The following is a 19018-nucleotide window of genomic DNA, read 5'->3' as shown; positions in this document are numbered from 1 at the left end:
TATAATGGGTATTCCACAATCATGATTGTGAAGAGTGCATATGTGGGGGGGGGGGGGGGGGAACCGGAGGGTGCATTGTTCTTCAATATCCAGCCAGCGTCAACATCATGTCACACTGCACTCTCATGCACTACATGCAGTGCTGCTTCCTCTTTTCAATCAGGTAATGGACCGACTTGCCCATCTATCTATTTCTATAATCATGGCCTTCAGGGGCTCAGAACATCAAGATATTACTGCTACCAAGAGTACATAACCCCCCGTACTCTTGCTGCTACTGGTCTGCTGCAACAAGAAACACAATTTGGGTTTTCAATGTACTACAAAAATGTAGTATGTCATGATGTTTAGTGACGATACACGCGCACGCGTGTAGTTTACCGGGTGAAGTGCTGCGAGTCACCGTGTGACATCACAGTGTAGGTTGTACCGCGTTGTTGTGACATGATCCAGCGCCGCAGCAGCGGGTCCAGTACACAGCAGATCTACGTACAAAATGTGTAGATCTACCGCGGGTGTGATCAGTTCAGTTGGGATGATGATGACCCCGTACACCAGGTACACCATGCACCTGTGCCCGTGAAAAGCCAGTGCATGCAGTGATGAAGGCTACATGTACAGCTATGTCAGTATGTGGCTACAGTACTTCGAAATCAAAAGGCAACACACAGATACCGCGCCACTTTTCTTGACAGTTTTTAGTGGTGTGGATAATTTCAAAATGGCGCTACACATTTCTTCTGTCTTCAACGACCAGAGGTGAATTTTGTGATCATTGTGACCCGTTCGTAGCTGTGTTCTGGAGGAGACAGTGAAGTAGTGTATGGTTTAGGGAGTTGTTTGCTCTGTTGAACATGTGGAGTCGAGCATGGAGTTCGACTCGTCCATGAGCGATTTGGACAAACTCAAACAAGTTCAGCAGATTATTCGTATGTACTTAGAGACAAAGGAGAGATTGGAGCAGGAGTTTACTGACACATCCTCAGGAAGCACATATGACGAGGAGTACTCGGATATATTGCGAACAATCAGTGAACATCAGGCACAGGAACGGCTTCTGCTACGAATTCTTCCCAGCAGATGTGGCGCTGCAGCCGTTACTGCATGTGTAGCACCAGTAGATAGGTCAGCAATCTGTGTTCAGACCAATAAGAGGAAGAGTAAAAAGGTCTCAACGCAGCCCAGAGGGCCTCGAGGTCCCGGACCCGGTGCTCAGAGAAAGCGAGCGAAGAGTGTGCCCAGTGCACATAGTGTCCTATCTAGTGATGTGTCTGTAGACTCAGAGAGTGCCAGTCCAGAATCACGTCGTACTGGATGGAAGGACTGGGAAGTTGTTCGTGATGACGTCCACTGGGGACAGCGTATTGGTGCTGGAGCATTTGGAACAGTGTTCAAAGGTTATTGGCATGGAGATGTAGCCATAAAGGTGCTGAACGTGGCAAAACCATCACCATCGCAGATTCTTGCATTCCGTAACGAAATATCCGTGCTCCGCAAGACACGCCACACCAATGTTCTATTTTTCGTCGGCTGCATTGTGGAACCGTCATTGGCAATAATTACACAGTGGTGCGAAGGTTCCTCTTTGTACCAGCACTTGCATGTCAATGAGCTGCAGGACTCTATGCAAGATTTAACGGAAATTGCTAGACAGACGGCGTTAGCGATGGAATACTTGCATGCGCGTCGTATCTTGCACAGAGACCTCAAGTCCAACAATATCTTCCTTTTAGAGGACAAGACCGTTAAAGTAAGTTATTAAAGCCTGCCCGTAGGTGTGCCTATGTGGTTGTGCGAGCCACAGTGTGTTTGTGTGTGTGTCTGCGTGCCCGTGTGTGTGTGTGTGTGTGTGTATTGACATTGGGGAGGGGTGCAACAGCCTGGATTCGAATCTGCTGCTTTGTGTGTGTTTTTAGTTCCTGACACAATGAGTAGGTATGCGGCCTTCTCTGGCGGCTACCGTTTAGCCAAACCTCATTTGTTTCAACATTCGAAATACCTGACGGATAATACGTAGTGCAGTGTTTTGTGTTGTGTTGCAATCCCGTGGAGCAGAGTCATATTGCTGTCTAGCAGCACAGTGTTACACAGTGCTAGGTTTGACTGCATTGTATGCTGGCTGTGTGGCACAGTGGTATACAGTGCTAAACTCGACTGCACTGTATGCTGGCTGTGCGGCAGTCCGCTTTCTGTTCCCACCGCCGGGGCTATCTGGTGCGCAGTTTATCATGTACCGTACTACTATTACTGTACACGTTGCGATTGAGCATCTCTTACATTAGCAGGTGTGTGGAACAAGACCAGGCCAGTCTCGCTAGTACCGGTGTGCCTCATAATCCTCCTTCTTCTGCAGTGTGTGTGTGTGCACGTACATACATTGTTCTGCGTGGCATGCAGCACTACATCTTCTTACAATCTGTACATTTCGATTGTTTTTCTCTGCATTCGTTCAGGTTGGTGACTTTGGACTGGCCACTATTCAAATGTCTTTTGGCGGCGATGGCAAGGGTAAAATCAGCCCAGCCGGCTCCATACTATGGATGGCACCGGAGATCATTCGCATGAAGCCAGCTAATCCCTACTCGTACGCATCTGACGTGTACGCTTTCGGCATTGTCATGTACGAGCTGATGTCGTCCGAGCTGCCCTACACGCAAGTGGGTAGCCGTGATCAGCTGCTGTTCATGATCGGCAATGGCTTGTTGCGTCCGAGCGACGACAAGGCACGCAAGGACACACCGCGAGCATTCAAGCAGCTGTTCCGAGAGTGCGCCTGCTACGACCGCGAGAAGCGACCTCTCTTTCCCTACATTCACGAAACCCTGAAAGCTCTCGGGTCAAACATTCCCAAATTCGAGCGAAGTCGTTCGCTCCCCAACCTAACGGATAACTCCTAGCAACGGATATCTCTTTCAATTTTTTCTTGACTGTCTCATTTTTCATTTGAATAATATCCTTCTGTGGATTCTTTTTTCTCTTGACATATTTTTAACACCCAAGTTGATCACATTTCGAAACTTTGCCTGAGAAAACGACATGGGTTCATTGTATGAAAATTTTATATTTTAGCTGATTTATGATCATACCACACACAAAAAAATATTTTCTGTGTTATAACAGTACCATCGTTTCTCTTCCATATATGGCTGATATCCCCAGACCATGTCATCTTGACAAGTTTTCTATATGTCCATTCTCATAATGATATTCCGAATTTGTTTGTCCTTGACCAGTACAGAATTCTGGCTGATGTTCACATCATTATCTTTGTGCTCAACTCTGTCCCCCGTGTTGTTGAAGTGGCCAATGCTCTGGTATGGTATTCTGGGTGTGCCGTGGTGTCTACTGGTGCGTCTAGCATGTGCATTCTCGATCTCTAAACAGATCTAGCTGTTCCGATAGTGTTAGGTCTCATCATCAGTGGTGCTCAGAGTGACTGGACAAACCCATTGCGATGAAGTATACAACTGAACGACAAAGCATCAACGCAAGGGGACATAACCCCAAGAGGGTGCAACTCTGAGCTATGGATGCCCTGTGCAGCGCGCTGCCTTCAATTATGAAATGAAATGACGATCCGAACTTGAGCTTTCCTACAGTTGAAAACGGTCCGAAGTCTCCGAGGAAAGCGGGTTTTGAAGCAGGAAACCGTAGCATAGTCTTGGGGTTATGCTGTCCCCGGGGAAAATTGCGATTCCGCGGCCGCGTTTTTTGCGATTTTTTAAAAGACCGCGTTTTTTGAACTTTTTTGTTGCACTACATGTACACACAGTGCACTGTTCGGTCAGCAACGTCTCATCGTGGCGGCTTTTTACTCAAATATGACGAGTGCTTACACCAGAGACTTGTAACTGATTGATTTCACTACATACTCACTGAAAATTGCCGCACATCAATATTATTCACCGCATATTTACCGCAAATTCACCGCAAATTATGCCATATTATGCCGCGTTTTTCCCCGCGTTTTTTGCGATTTTTTTCCGCAATTTTCCCTGGGGACAGGTTATGATCAAAGCAAGAGTACATAACCCCCCAGAGTGTGCAACTCCCACATACCCTGTTGTCCCGACAGAATTTCAAGTTGACGTCATTATTTATGACGCAATGCTCCTTGCAGCAGTGATTTACAACATGTGTACGGGTGTCAACGCACCACACGTTTTTCTTTGCAATAATTTGTACAGGATCGATCGGCTTCGGTCAACCACAGGTTCCGGATTCGTCTGATAATCCGTGTACAGTGCGCATTGCATCATCAAAATGACGTCAACTTGAAATTCTGTCGGGACAGCACCCATAGTGGAGTTGCACACTCTGGGGGGTTATGTACTCTTGATCAAAGTCATAGTGCTCTCTGATTCCGAGAAACAAACCGCTAACGAGAAACAGTCCTCAGCCAAGCGGAGGTGTGGGAGCGTAATACTCAACCTATAACATGCGCATTTTTGTAGCAAGCACTTTTGACGGTGATTGACCTGTGCTGTACCAGCATTGAACGCGGTGCTTCTTTTGTTGTTTGGCGTCAAGAGTACATGACCCCCCCCCCCCTTCTCTCTCTCGAAAGATCGTGGCGAGCAATCAAATCCACTGAATTCTACAAAAAGGCTACATTTGTACATTTCAAAACTACCTACAACTAGTACAAGGCAATGCTGTGTGTGCAGATCTACACGTGTGATGGCAAGCGATAAGTAGTGAGTAGCAAACCAGTGCCAACACCTGACTAAAACCAGCCAGCTAAACTGGATTAACAAGCAATTGAATTAAAAATAACATGTGTGTGAGTGCTGAGCTCCAGGCCCTACGGGTAGTGTGTGAGTGCTGAGCTCCAGGCCCTACGGGTACAAGATTGCAAATAAGAAGGTACATGAAGCGGAAACCGGCAGACTTTTTAAAAACAAACCAATTGAAATCAGGTGTTGGTGCAAGTGTGTCAAGGTAGTAATTTAAAAAAGGGTAAAAATCATGAAGAAGCATGGGCAGAGAGAATCGCCTCATCAATTGCATGTACTGGTCAGCCAGTCCTTGATATAGAGTGGCAAAAACTCTCATTCTTTGATGGAAGCGATATCAAAGTTCGTCGGTTCCCAATGGATCCTGCAGGCTAAACGCATCGTATCGTGTGGCAGTATCTCCTCAATATCAAAGTACACGACAATCGGAAATAGCAACCAGCTGCAACGGCTATTGGTATCTGACTGACTGTGGCAGGGCCTTATAGGCAAGGAAGTGGTCACAACGATTCCTACTAAAGAGTTTCCATTTCAAGGCCAAAGCATTTGGTGGCTGAGCGGTGATGTACATCGAGTCAAGGTGACTGTCAGCAGGACACTGTAGAAAGCAAGTATCATGTGAATTTCATGATGTCGGGCAAGATCTTGCGTAGAATGTATCATGTGAATTTCATGATGTCGGGCAAGATCTTGCGTAGAATGTATTATGCGAATTTCATGATGTCGGGCAAGACCTTGCGTAGAATGGATCATGTGTATTTGATTATGTCCTGAAGCATGGTAGTACCCTGGCAGAGATTGGTGGTGGCGACGAGGATTTGCTTACCTGAACAGCGAAATAAGAAGAATGAAGAGGATGGGAAAGGCGTGTTAAAAAGTGTACACCGTGGTGGAAAGTGCCAACTGAATACGAGTCAAATCTACCCGCATAATTTGCTCCGATGATCCAAGCAGTGAGTCCAAGCAGTGGGTGCAAATGGTAGTGCAAGCAGTCTGGAGCATCCAAGCACATCTGACATGAGATCGAGCCAGAGCTTGTGCTCAAGGCTACCATGCTTTAAAAGAGCATAGATGTAGCAATGAGTGTTTGTGAGTAGTTATTCAGACTTGTAGGGAGTACAAGAAAAACGTTTTTTAGTACTCCCTGGTTCAGACAACGACAGAAGGAAACGACAAGCAGAGTAAGTCTCAGCAACATAACCATTGATTCATTGTACCCACCTGTCTGCTGTGCAATGAAGCGAAGTGCATTCACCTCAGAGAAGGTGCAGCCGCCGATGAAGTAGACAACGGTGATACTTCTTCCTACACCTGCTTCTGTAGTACGTACGGACATGCAAGTATGTACACATACCACACATACACATGCCCCACACAGGGCCCACACACCAACGCAGGTACACACACCACATACACATGCCCCACACAGGGCCCACACACCAACGCAGGTACACACACCACATACACATGCCCCACACACCAACGCAGGTGCACACACCACACATACACATGCCCCACACAGGGCCCACACACCAAAGCAGGCACACACACCACATACACATGCCCCACACAGGGCCCACACACCAACGCAGGTGCACACACCACATACACATGCCCCACACAGGGCCCACACACCAACGCAGGTGCACACACCACATACACATGCCCCACACAGGGCCCACACACCAACGCAGGTACACACACCACATACACATGCCCCACACAGGGCCCACACACCAACGCAGGTGCACACACCACATACACATGCCCCACACAGGGCCCACACACCAATGCAGGTGCACACACCACATACACATGCCCCACACAGGGCCCACACACCAACGCAGGTACACACACCACATACACATGCCCCACACAGGGCCCACACACCAACGCAGGTGCACACACCACATACACATGCCCCACACAGGGCCCACACACCAATGCAGGTACACACACACATATGGACATACACACACATACACACACACACACACACACACACACACACACACACACACACACACACACACACACACACACACACACACACACACACACACACACACACACACACACACACACACATGCAAGCACGTGCGCACACAAAACATACACATACGCAAACACACACACACATGCACGCGCGCACACAAAACACACATATACGCAAACACACACACACACATACACACACACACACACACACACACACACATACAATAACGTGCAAGCAGTTAGAATTGCATCACTCGAAACATTTTGTGCTTTGCATCAACTCTCTATTATCCCTTGTCATTGCGCAAGTGAGTCATCACACTTTAGTCATGAGACTTGTGGCCCTGCACAGTGTTGGCCCTGCACAGTGTTGGCCCTGCACAGTGTTGGCCCTGCACAGTGTTGGCCCTGCACAGTGTTGGCCCTGCACAGTGTTGGCCCTGCACAGTGTTGGCCCTGCACAGTGTTGGCCCTGCACAGTGTTGGCCCTGCACAGTGTTGGCCCTGCACAGTGTTGGCCCTGCACAGTGTTGGCCCTGCACAGTGTTGGCCCTGCACAGTGTTGGCCCTGCACAGTGTTGGCCCTGCATAGTGTTGGCCCTGCATAGTGTTGGCCCTGCATAGTGTTGGCCCTGCATAGTGTTGGCCCTGCATAGTGTTGGCCCTGCATAGTGTTGGCCCTGCATAGTGTTGGCCCTGCATAGTGTTGGCCCTGCATAGTGTTGGCCCTGCATAGTGTTGGCCCTGCATAGTGTTGGCCCTGCATAGTGTTGGCCCTGCATAGTGTTGGCCCTGCATAGTGTTGGCCCTGCATAGTGTTGGCCCTGCATAGTGTTGGCCCTGCATAGTGTTGGTCCTGCATAGTGTTGGCCCTGCATAGTGTTGGCCCTGCATAGTGCTAGTGTTGGCTTGCAGTGTTCGTCAATCTACAGTAAAACCTGGTGTAAGCGACCTCTGGGTTTAGCGACCACCTGCTCTTAACGACCAATTTTCCATGCACCGACAGTTCTACACAGATACTGTGGGACCTGGTTCTAAAGACCAACTGGCTTTAACAACCGCTTTTGCTTGCACCGTGGGGTGGTGCTTGCTGTTCCTTGTTGTTCTTCTTTTTACTTCACTCGAGTGTGGTTTGGGTTTGGGGATGTGCCTGTCCCAGAAACAATGATGACAGTGCTGTGGTGGCTTGGAAACTAACTTGTACATTGGGAGAATGTTACCATGGTTACAGGATGGGTCAGTGGATCACAGTAAAGCGGAAGATGAAGAACACGGGCTCACGGGCTCAGCCGTAAGTTTGACCTAGCTATCGTAACCCAGGATGGGCTTGTAAACAATTGCAAAATCCTGTGGAGTCCACGAGAAAGGGCTCGGGAGAGTTGAACTTGTAGCCGCTCTTCGTAAAGCGGGGGATTCGACAAGCACCATGGTACTACTAGTATACCAACTCCAGCTCTTATGGCAGCCTGTCCAGAGGCAGAAGCATCGGACGACATTGCAGCCCTCAAGATTGCGGTTGCCGATCTGCAGAATACCGTCCGAGAGGGTGTCGCATTTGTTTGTGTAGGTGTCACCTCAATAAGAATCTTGATCAATATGACCTCCCTCAAACGTTTCCTTTAGTATGGACAAAAAGACCCACGTTGGCCTACCTAGGCCCGATGCCGGCTGTCAGTGTGGTACCGCCGCCCTCTAAACGCCAGCGTGAAGACACTGCTTTCAATAATGATGATGACGATGATGATGTCGCCCTAATCGACGCCCCAATCAACGCTAAGTCTTCTGCAGCTGCAACCGTCGACTCTGCCGATACTGCCAATCCCTCACCCGATACCTGCCCTGGCGCCCGTCCTCTACCAGATGGTGAGCTAGAGAGGTACGTTACCTGGTCCGTTAATCGTAGATTTACCAGTAGGAAGGTTATATCAGAGCAGTCGGCAAAGAAAGAGAAGTTGCAAAGTCAAATCGATGGAAACTCTTTTCAGGGTCATATCGTTAAGAAGTTTTCCAAGCTATCAGATAAGGCCAGTTGGATTGAGTGCACAGAATATGTGAGTAAGCAAATAGCCGCCTGCACTACCAAGTTGAGTAAAGCGGAAGCTACACTAACTGAAGCTCACACTGATTTCAACACTCTTGCAGAAAGACTTGCATCTGAGAAAGCAACCAGCGTTTTTTTGCCAGTCAACTCATTTACCGTTTCGAATATCTTTCTGGGCTAAGACAAGCTTGCATCATCGCTAAACAATGTCGGACTGATTTAACCTCAGCCAGAAAAGACAAGCCAAAAGAAAAGATGGATGTACAAGCACTGCCTCCAACCTCAGAAGAGATCGGCGCTCTTATTAAAAAAGAAGTCACTAGGCAAGTCACTTCCCAGCAGCAGCAGCAGCGACAGCAACCGAAAAAACAGCAACAGCAGCAGCAGCAGTCTAAGATTATTCGAAAAAACAGCTCTGCAAAGCCCGCTCAGCAAAAGAAGAAGAAGAAGACGGCGAAAAACGTTAGAGTGAAATTGTCCCATGGCAGAAGAAAAGTCAGAAATCATTCTTAGACTTACGTTTGAAATATATTTGGAATCTCAATCTGAATAGACATTCTACGTACGTTCTAAACTCTGGTTTTCATAATTTTTCTAGTTTCAATTTCACACCCACTGAAAAGCAAGTTCTTGGTTATGGCTCTAACTTTAGACCCTCTACTCACTTGCCAACACAGCAGCAATTATCAAACGATATTTCTGCACTTCAACATAAAGTCAGATGGAATGACCTGTTTAATCGTATTAGGACTACAGTGCCTAGTGCCTACCAAACTATGTATTCCACATTTTCACCTCCCTTCAGAGAAGGTTCCTCCTACCGCTTTACCTCATGCTGAATTTGCTCTACTTGATTTCCGGTCAAGATTAGAATCTAGCATCCATGCAGCTCAGATTACAACTTATACAAGCAAACGAAAACATTCTCCAGTATCTTCAGATAACCAAGCACTGCATGATTCTCTACACCGTGACCTCTCAGACATTTGTAAAGTACACTCTGCCTTACTTTCCGAACGTGATGTCACTGCATTATTTAGCTCTTTTCCTTTTAGACCAGCTAAATTCTATATGCTTCCGAAAATTCACAAAAAAAACTTGTTGATGGCTTAGTACCGGGTAGACCAATTGTCTCCTGCATTGGATACTGCACCTCCCCGTCTTCTAGATTTGTAGATGTTCACCTTAAAAACATCATTTATGAAACTGCCAACACTGTACTTGCAGACACAGATAGTCTAACTTCTAAACTTGCTGTACATGTAATGTATAATGAGACTTCGGATAAGGACACTTGGCGAATAAGGACACTTTTCTGATGCCCCACCGAGTGTCGTTATACGCAAAGTCGACTGTAGTAGTCCAGCACTGCTGGGACAACAACGTCACAGTCACAGTCACCGACGGCACTCTATTCCAATCTCAGAAAGCTTTCGGCACTTGCTGCGCGCGCCTCACAATTGGAGACAACTGCATTGTCACTGGCTTGGTTTTTGGCCATCACTATTCAGGAATAGTGTTGTAGTGACGAGTCTACAAGCTGGCGATGACGAGTCTACAAGCTGGTGATGATGAGCCAACAAGCTGGTGATGACGAAGGAATTATTAAATGGCCAAGTCAGTGCTGCTGAATTCGTTGTGCAAAACAGAAACCGATGTCGATATGGCGGACGGCATGGTAGACGGCTTGAGGAGTTTCGTTGGCGAGAGGGTATGTGTGTTGTTGTGAACGTGATGAGTATATGAGTTTTGTATTTTCTGTTCTCCCAACATTTTGTTCTTTATTATTTACTCTCCTCAATGGTAAAGAGGAGCCCGCACAGCGCGTGTGTTCAGTTCGTTTTTTTAATTTGCTCTTCTACGAGGATATCTATAGGCCCCACAGAGCCAGTGGATGTTGTTCTTTTTGTTATTCCTATGATTTGTGCTATCACATTTTAGAATTTTTTGCGTGATCATGAAGTGGTGTGTTGTGTGATTTGAGTTATTTTTTAGAGGTTATCATCTCCCACATGTGTGACAGCGATCGTGGCTGGTGTTCTGGGTGGGTGGACAGAGTTGTTTTATAATCTGCAGTGCAGACAGACGTATTCTATTTCTGGGTGGGACTGGTGTGGTATGATTGAGTGATTGGTGTGATTTTTTCCTCTTTTTCCTCTGTTTTTATTGCTAAGAATCGGGGATGATTCTACTACGGAGAGGGAGTTATGTTGTAGTACGTTATTTTGTGTACGTTGTGTGTATGTGGTGTTGGTGCATGCGCGTGTTGCTGTGGTGTGAAAAGCAGTCTTCGTCTTGAGTTCGTCATGTCTAGTTGTGTTTCTTTGACGTGCCAATAAACAGTCTTCTAAATGTAGATATCTCGTCGTCCATTGTATAAGTGCGTAGATGGCATGGGGCTGGGAGCAGGCGGAGAAAGTACAGATACAGCAATGGTTCTTCAAAGAGACCACGGCTGAAAGGGACCGGGACCACCAATCAAAACACCAGTAACGGCCCTAAACCCTCACGCAGCATCCTTCACCGTCAATGCCCAAGCATTTATAAGATGTCAGAGCACCGCAATGGGAGTTCTGCAACCCACCCATTTCAAAGCAATCCTAATACAGTGCAGAAATCACTAGAGCTAGATGGGTCCCCGCCACCACCCTCCAGTACAATTCACCCACGTGCCGTGGCTGGAGAAAATTACAGTAAAACGACTAATTTTAGCGCTGGTGATATTTTAGCGATTTTAGCGAAAGGAGTGTTTCGCTAAAGTTTTGCAGCGCCAATCGAAATTTTGCATGTACAGTACAGTACTAGTCACCTTTTTGAAACTCTGAAACTCGGATCGCTAAAATATTTATCGCGAATTGATCCGGATTCAGAAAACGCTAAAAAAATTTGCCTGCTCAAACGAGCAGCCGTTCTACAGTATTTGGTTTTTGGTCAACAACAAGAAAACGAAACAAAAACACGTGCCAACAGCAAGCAAGGAGTACAAGCCGGTCAAGCAAACACAGGCATAGGCACAGTCCCAGTACCAAACAGAATCTTGCGTATACAGCCGTCAACGTACGATAACTATGTCAATAAGACTTAGTCAGATAGGATGCTAGTAACTTTAAATAAGTAAACCGAGACACCGAGATAGTCATCGCTCTACGCCATTCATACAGAGTTGCTTACTTCGTTGTGAAGCGACCTGTGATATTGTGAACACGTCTTTTGTCAACAACTGACAGAAGTCTTCAATGCCTTGCCACCCACCGTTCTGCATTGCCTAAGAACAAGAAGAAAAGGCAGCCGGAAACAGGGAACTCGTACACCATTTCAAGAGACTGGGTTGGGCAGAGCTGCCGTAGTCAAACGGAGCAATACGCAAGTGAGGTTTGATGAGCTGTTGCACCAGCTATGTTGGCTTCACTTAAAGGGGAAGTTAAGGCAAAAATTAAAATTTCACCAGTTGTAGTCTTCGGGGTGCTGAGTCGAATGGTCGTGGTCCGAGGAAGCTGAGACGCTCCCTTCTTACTTGAATCCCAATCGAACTCGCGCACTTCCACCGAAACTGGGTGACTGCGCCCTACTAGATGGGGATTTGTATGCAAAATGTCACTAAAAGCGCCGTTTCGTTCTTATAAAAGCACGGATGACCGCGATTGGCCCATATGTTGTAGTCTTTTGGACGCTGAGTCGACTGGTTTTGGTCCGAAAAGGCTGCGATGCAGCGTTCCTCCTTTATTCCCAATCGAACATGGTTGAAGAAGCGGTCACGTGCTCCTGGGTGCCCAAATCACCTGGTCACCACGCCAGCAGGCGACAACTTTCACACCAAGGTTCAACTCGAGTTCAACTCGAGTGACAGGACTGCACCCAAAAAAGGTCAAACAGGCTAGTAAGTTGTACCCTGCAGGCACGGTGACCAGGTGACTGGCGTACGCAGGAGCACGTGACCGCTTGTTCAACCATGTTCGATTGGGAATAAAGGAGGAACGCTGCATCACAGCCTTTTCGGACCAAAACCAGTCGACTCAGCGTCCAAAAGACTACAACATATGGGCCAATCGCGGTCATCCGTGCTTTTATAAGAACGAAACGGCGCTTTTAGTGACATTTTGCATACAAATCCCCATCTAGTAGGGCGCAGTCACCCAGTTTCGGTGGAAGTACGCGAGTTCGATTGGGATTCAAGTAGGAAGGGAGCGTCTCAGCTTCCTCGGACCACGACCATTCGACTCAGCACCCCGAAGACTACAACTGGTGAAATTTTAATTTTTGCCTTAACTTCCCCTTTAAGTTTACTACCCACTAAATACCAGTGAAGTACAGCGCTGCTGAGTGAAATCCGATCGCAAGATACAAGTATGCCCGGGGGGGGGGGGGGGGGCAGCCTTAGACCTAAGAACACTTGGATGTGAAGTGGTGCAGGGGCGCCCACTTGACTAGCATTTCATTGCGTAGGACTGTACTTCTGCAATACTGTGCACCAGCACTGACTGGAAGTTGAACCTTAGTTCACTCACTAACTGTGTATGTGACAAACCTACAGTGCAGAGTAGCCAAAATTCCAGTCGAAATCTCAAGTCCTCCGTACTGGTTAAACAGTATTCAAACTGTACTGTAGCTTATGAAGACTTAGTGGACACGGTGGTCACCGGAGTGCGCATGCTATAAGAAGCCCTGTATCAAGCGGCGTCATAGAAAGAGACCATCTGCATGCAGCGACTGACCGTCTCAGGAAAAGATGACGCGTCGCCACACAATCAGGACCGGACGGAACACTATCTTTGCTAAGCCCCGGTTGTCCGTGCACCCACTGACTTAGCGGTCACCGGAGCAAAGGTTTGACTGTGTATTAGTAAGCACATGCAGTAGACCTCACTTACACGTTTTACAAAATTGGGACAGGTATGCCATAGCAAAATGTATGGAGAAGCAGATCCCAAACCCAGATTTTTGAGATTTAATGTGGATTTTTGATCCTCAATTCGGCCCAAATCGGACTTTCAAAAGCCAGCGGGACTGTTTCGATGAATGGACTGTAGTACTAGTAAACACATACAGTGGAGAGTGGACCTCACCTAGTATGTACTTTGATAAGACATAGTCTCTTGATTAGTACTTGCTTAGGCCTCCAGCCGAGTCTCACGCCAACCGGGATTTCGTTGCTTAGTACAGACATTGTCCGGAGCGCAGGCATATGGATCCAAACTCAATCCCCCAGCACCGTCTCACCCCATGCTAGCCCATGCTAGCCCATGCTAGCCCATGCTAGCCCATGTGCCTGCGGCGAGTTGTGTATCTTGTAAAATTAAAAAAAATTAAAAAAAAGTATGTTGGAATAAGAAGTGCTTCGAACACTTTCCTGCTTCCCATTTGGGTAAGTGTGTGTTCTTGGGTAAGTGTGTGTTCTTGGGTAAGTGTGTGTTCTTGGGTAAGTGTGTGTTCTTGGGTAAGTGTGTGTTCTTGGGTAAGTGTGTGTTCTTGGGTAAGTGTGTGTTCTTGGGTAAGTGTGTGTTCTTGGGTAAGTGTGTGTTCTTGGGTAAGTGTGTGTTCTTGGGTAAGTGTGTGTTCTTGGGTAAGTGTGTGTTCTTGGGTAAGTGTGTGTTCTTGGGTAAGTGTGTGTTCTTGGGTAAGTGTGTGATCTTGGGTAAGTGTGTGTTCTTGGGTAAGTGTGTGTTCTTGGGTAAGTGTGTGTTCTTGGGTAAGTGTGTGTTCTTGGGTAAGTGTGTGTTCTTGGGTAAGTGTGTGTTCTTGATGTTCTACAGTACATGTACTTACATGCTGTGCTAGATGACAGGACAGTGGGCAGTACGCACCACCAAACACGTACGCAGTGTCCGGCGGCTTGCTCAAGTCGTAGCCCTCGCTGTCGCGGGGTATCTGTATGATTCGGTGTTGCGCCCAGGAGCATGTACACCACCATCACAAACCAACAAACAAACACACACACACATATGTCCACACATGTATACACACACACACCCATGCGACAACGTACGGTAAGATCACGGCAATGGACCAAACGAGCACAATGTCGTGAACTGAAGTTCGTAGCACGAGTCGTCGCGGCAGTCACACCGGCCCAGGGTCGGATATCACTTGCCTCAGCTGTATGAGCTGAAAGGGTAAGATTTTGGTAAGTTAAGCGCCTTGCGAGACGACCACTGTATACAACACACAACCAAGCTGAAGATCAACTGCACCATGGGACAGCATCACACAAAACTTAACAGCACAGTTAACGGCCCGAGGCTGCTCACCAGCTTGAGACGTTTGGTTGCCGTTCGGAACACCGGTACTTGTTTCTGGAACAGCAAAAAACAGGCAAAGAACAACAACAGCAACAACAGCAACAACAGGTAACACATGTATTACTATTACGGTGAAAGTAACTACGGGTTAAAGGTGGGCTACAGTACTGCGGGGCGGCGAAGAATGACCAGGGTAGAATTTCATCAAGCACAGCATACCAATGTATACACAATGACTCGACTGTGCATGGACTGTAAGTCCGTAATGCATGAAAATATGAACAGGCAGCATGCAGCACGAGCAGGGCAAGCAGCCGTAGACTATAGTACTGTGGGGCGGCGAAGAACGACCAGGCTAGAATTTCATCAAGCACAGCATACCAATGTATACACGAGGACTCAGCTGTGCATAGACTGTAATGCATGAAAAATAAGAACGGTCTAGGCTAGGAGGCTGACCCCCCCCCCAGTTCTTCGGCGACCGACAGTACTGTACACAAACATGAACACAACATGATCGGTTGAAGGAATAGAAATGCACTTCAAACCATCGACGTCACAACCTCGGAAACTTACTTTAAAAACCATAACCAAGCACACCTCGCTACTGAGCAGATCTAGTTCTCACTGGCTGATTGTAATGAATAGAAAGTGTCTTGCACGAGGTGCAGACGTACGAGGGTCATGCGGGGGTCGTTGGGGTGCAAAGAGTAGGGGCTGTCCAACTGTCCAGCAGGCCTGCGTGGGTGCGTGACTGTCAAAAAACAGTTCTGCGGACTGAGGAGTCGAAATTCAATCCCAGGCACTCTGATGGTGCAGCTTACGTCAGGAGGACTGTGGCCGACGAATGCACCCGCAAAACCGTGAAGGATGGCGGTGGTAATATCATGGGGGTGTGGGATGCCATGGCCAGCGGCAGTGCAGGACGTATTTAGCAGGCGGCGGGTACAAGGAATGCCGACCAGAGCCACGGCATCCTCCAGAGCATGATGCTGCCGAGCATGACACAGCTTGCGGGTGGGGTCTTCACTCTCCATGCACGGTAACGACTCAAGCACACTGCCAAGAGAGCGAAGGAGTGGCTGACGGTGAATGGCAGTCACCATCCTGACATAGTCCGAGTAGTTGCCTTAGCTCAATCTCATTGAGAACCTCTGGAGAATTCTGGGTGATGCGGCCCGATGTACAAATCACCCCCGAGAAACCAGGACGAGCTGTGTAGAGGGTGCCAAGAGGCGTGGAAGTTACAAAAAAAAGCAAAACACAGCACTGGCACACGTGACTCACATCCGACTGTTCCTTCAGCCAGCCCATCTCCTCCAGTCGACTGAGTGTGACGATATGGTCGTAGCCATAGGCCTGTGCAAGGAAGCAAACAAAACCAATGCGCATATCACTTCTTCTATACAGGGTGAATGGCAAGAAAGAAACAGGCAATACTGGAAAGTTGGAAACCATTCGAAGATGGGCCGGGCGGGAGATAGTGGTTCGACACGAGACATTCTCTGAACATTCTTTTCACATGTCCTCAAATGTGAGCTATCATTTCTCTCCTCTCTCTCACCCAAGATACTTTGCAAATGCGGAGCTGTGGACTCAGTGGTATTCCTGCTGGTTCACTTCAACGCGAACATTCAATACACTGGTAATAGCAGGGAACACGCCCAAACTGCGCTCACAGGAGTCCTTATTTCGGAGAATGAGATGTGCGAATTGTACTACCAGAGGACTTTCAAAGGTGCGCTCGATTGCTATGCGTCCTTTAGGACAGGTTGCATTGCAATAGTGTGCAATAGAAGTAGTTTTGAGAAGCGAATTGAGACGTGACCGCAAAACGTCACTACAGCCATACACACGTGCCCAACATGCCAAAACGGGTCACATACCTGGAGAAACTGTGTCTTCAACAACTGATAGGTTTTAGGCTTCAGTCCTACAGATTTCAGCAGCCAGAACACAGGATAAAGTGAGAAGTTGCTGCAGCCAAACATTTAAAACACATCACTCTGCTGGTATGCACCAGCTGTTGTTCAGAGAGACAGTTGTGCATGCTCCGCTGCTGTTCAGAGAGACAGTTGTGCATGCTCAGCTGCTGTTGGGAGAGGCGACTGTGCATACTCTGCGTGCGACAGCAGGAGACAGCAACCTATCCACCAGAGGACGATCAAGCGGCAGTCCAACCTACACTGGACAAGATGCCAGTGCAAAAACAATGCATTGCACCAAGAGTGTGCAAATCTGACTGGTTTGGCCCACAGTGGTATTTCTGTCGATGTCAACTTTTCTGGAGATCATTAGTTATACTGTACTTGGAATGCACTACGAGCCTATGGCCGTGTGAACTTGGCCAGTTTCTCATCTGCTAAATTGCACTACGATGACATTTTTTTAAGCTACAGCAGCGGAAGAAAAAGTTCAATTTTTCGCTTTTGAAAATGGCAAAAACACAAACTCGCAGTGAAAGTCGGTGCCCAGCGCATGCCTTGTGCACGCTTTGTCCGGTACGCGTCATGCGCTCTGAAAGAGTTGACGACAACAAAAACTCTGCCGTAGACCAGACCAGACCCAACTGGGGAGGAGTTGAACACTCCAGTCTGCGTACTCTCGACTGTACAAATGCAAGCAAGCAGAGCACAATTTGTACTCAGATGTTGAGCCAATGTACTCAAGAATAAAATAAAAAAAGACAAAAAAGTTACCTGTTGTCGCACTTGCTGACTGTATATTACCTAGTTACATTGGTGGACAGTTGGTCATAACTCGCAACTTTTTTGTCCGTTGTATTTTATAAAAATGAACAGAGCAAACTACGCAATTCCACTCACCACCGGACGTTAGCGACTGCAAGCACAACAGCCGAAGTGGCGTGGTCACAGACACTTGCCGATTGATCAGCTCCTCTATCAGCTCCAAGCATTCCCTCTCGTCGAGACCCTCCAGTGTGGCTGTGAAAGCAAATTGGCATTCACGGAAATGGAAATACAAAAAAAACACTGCACAGTATACATTTGTCTTTCAAAAGAACTCCATTGTCGCCTTGCCATCGTCGCCTTGCCATCGTCGCCTTGCCATCGTCGCCTTGCCATTGTCGCCTTGCCATCGTCGCCTTGCCATTGTCGCCTTGCCATCGTCGCCTTGCCATTGTCGCAGACCTACTCTGTTCGGTCATGCATAGTTGCGCTCGGTGAAATCCATCCCAAAGTGAAAAACTGACGCCCTAGACTAGTTCCGATTACATCACTGCACTTGTACACGTGTACTTCCAGCCCCGCATTGGTACCCCAGCCAACGAGTTAACGGCAATGCAAGTTAGTTGAGGGCGCCAGATATGCACTTCGGGCCGGATTTCACCGAGCCCTACTCCAGTGGCAGGGGCGTCGGAAGGTAATTTAGTGTGGTACGATCAGCCATCTGAAGTACAATTTACTCGTGGGTGAGGGGTGGCTGAGCCAACATTTTTGGAAAATTAGAGCCCAAATCAGTGCATTTTATTGATTCGCAGGGTACTTGGGTCAAATAGTGGTACGGTCAATACCGTAGTGACCGTACTGTGTGCGACACCCCTGAGCGGGGTGTATACATGCATATTACTCAGCAAGCATATCAGCATATCAGCATACATTTATACATGTACTAGTAGTGCAAGTACAACACGAAGCCGCTAAGCAACAACGTGAAGGGAGGACACAACGGGGGGCACTGAGGATTGGACATTGCCATTGGGACGCTCACCGTGCTCAATCTGCAGCTGCTTTTGCAAGAAGCTGGCGCGCTTCTTCTTGTTGATCACCTCACACGCACCGACATCTGCAGTCATTGACACATGCAGCACACACACACATTACTCAATCCTGATATGGCCACATAACACACTAGCACCAACAATCTCACACTAACACCGGCAGTTGTCTGATGATTGCCTAACGGCATGAAACTCAGAGTTACAACCAGCCTGAACGTCCTCCGCTGAGCTAACGATGGGATTCTTCCTGGTTAAAACTAACGAC

The 19018-nt window shown here is 47.7% G+C and overlaps 2 protein-coding genes across 2 annotated transcripts in view; one reads left to right on the top strand and one right to left on the bottom strand.

Moving 5' to 3' along the window:
• The first annotated feature begins 675 nt into the window (after window positions 1-675).
• Window positions 676-3277, top strand: LOC135814826 (serine/threonine-protein kinase B-raf-like). The gene is made up of 2 exons (XM_065328005.1): window positions 676-1750; window positions 2454-3277. Exons 1-2 carry the CDS (start codon window positions 869-871, stop codon window positions 2895-2897), a joined length of 1326 nt encoding a protein of 441 aa, XP_065184077.1. The 5' UTR covers window positions 676-868; the 3' UTR covers window positions 2898-3277.
• Window positions 3278-4581: 1304 nt separating this feature from the next.
• LOC135814825 (vacuolar protein sorting-associated protein 33B-like) overlaps window positions 4582-19018 on the bottom strand; it is a 32970-nt gene continuing 18533 nt past the window's right edge. The window contains exons 14-22 of the mRNA XM_065328004.1: window positions 18744-18818; window positions 17837-17956; window positions 16898-16944; window positions 16299-16370; window positions 15021-15065; window positions 14539-14640; window positions 11947-12040; window positions 5958-6053; window positions 4582-5562 (exon numbers count right to left, since the gene is read on the bottom strand). Of these exons, the coding sequence (XP_065184076.1) occupies window positions 5486-5562; window positions 5958-6053; window positions 11947-12040; window positions 14539-14640; window positions 15021-15065; window positions 16299-16370; window positions 16898-16944; window positions 17837-17956; window positions 18744-18818 (728 nt within the window). The 3' untranslated portion in view covers window positions 4582-5485. The remainder of the gene's footprint in view (window positions 5563-5957; window positions 6054-11946; window positions 12041-14538; window positions 14641-15020; window positions 15066-16298; window positions 16371-16897; window positions 16945-17836; window positions 17957-18743; window positions 18819-19018) is intronic.

The sequence above is a fragment of the Sycon ciliatum genome, chromosome 4 (assembly GCF_964019385.1).
Source record: "Sycon ciliatum chromosome 4, ocSycCili1.1, whole genome shotgun sequence".
Taxonomy (NCBI): domain Eukaryota; kingdom Metazoa; phylum Porifera; class Calcarea; order Leucosolenida; family Sycettidae; genus Sycon; species Sycon ciliatum.
This window is presented reverse-complemented; position numbering and strand designations above follow the sequence as displayed.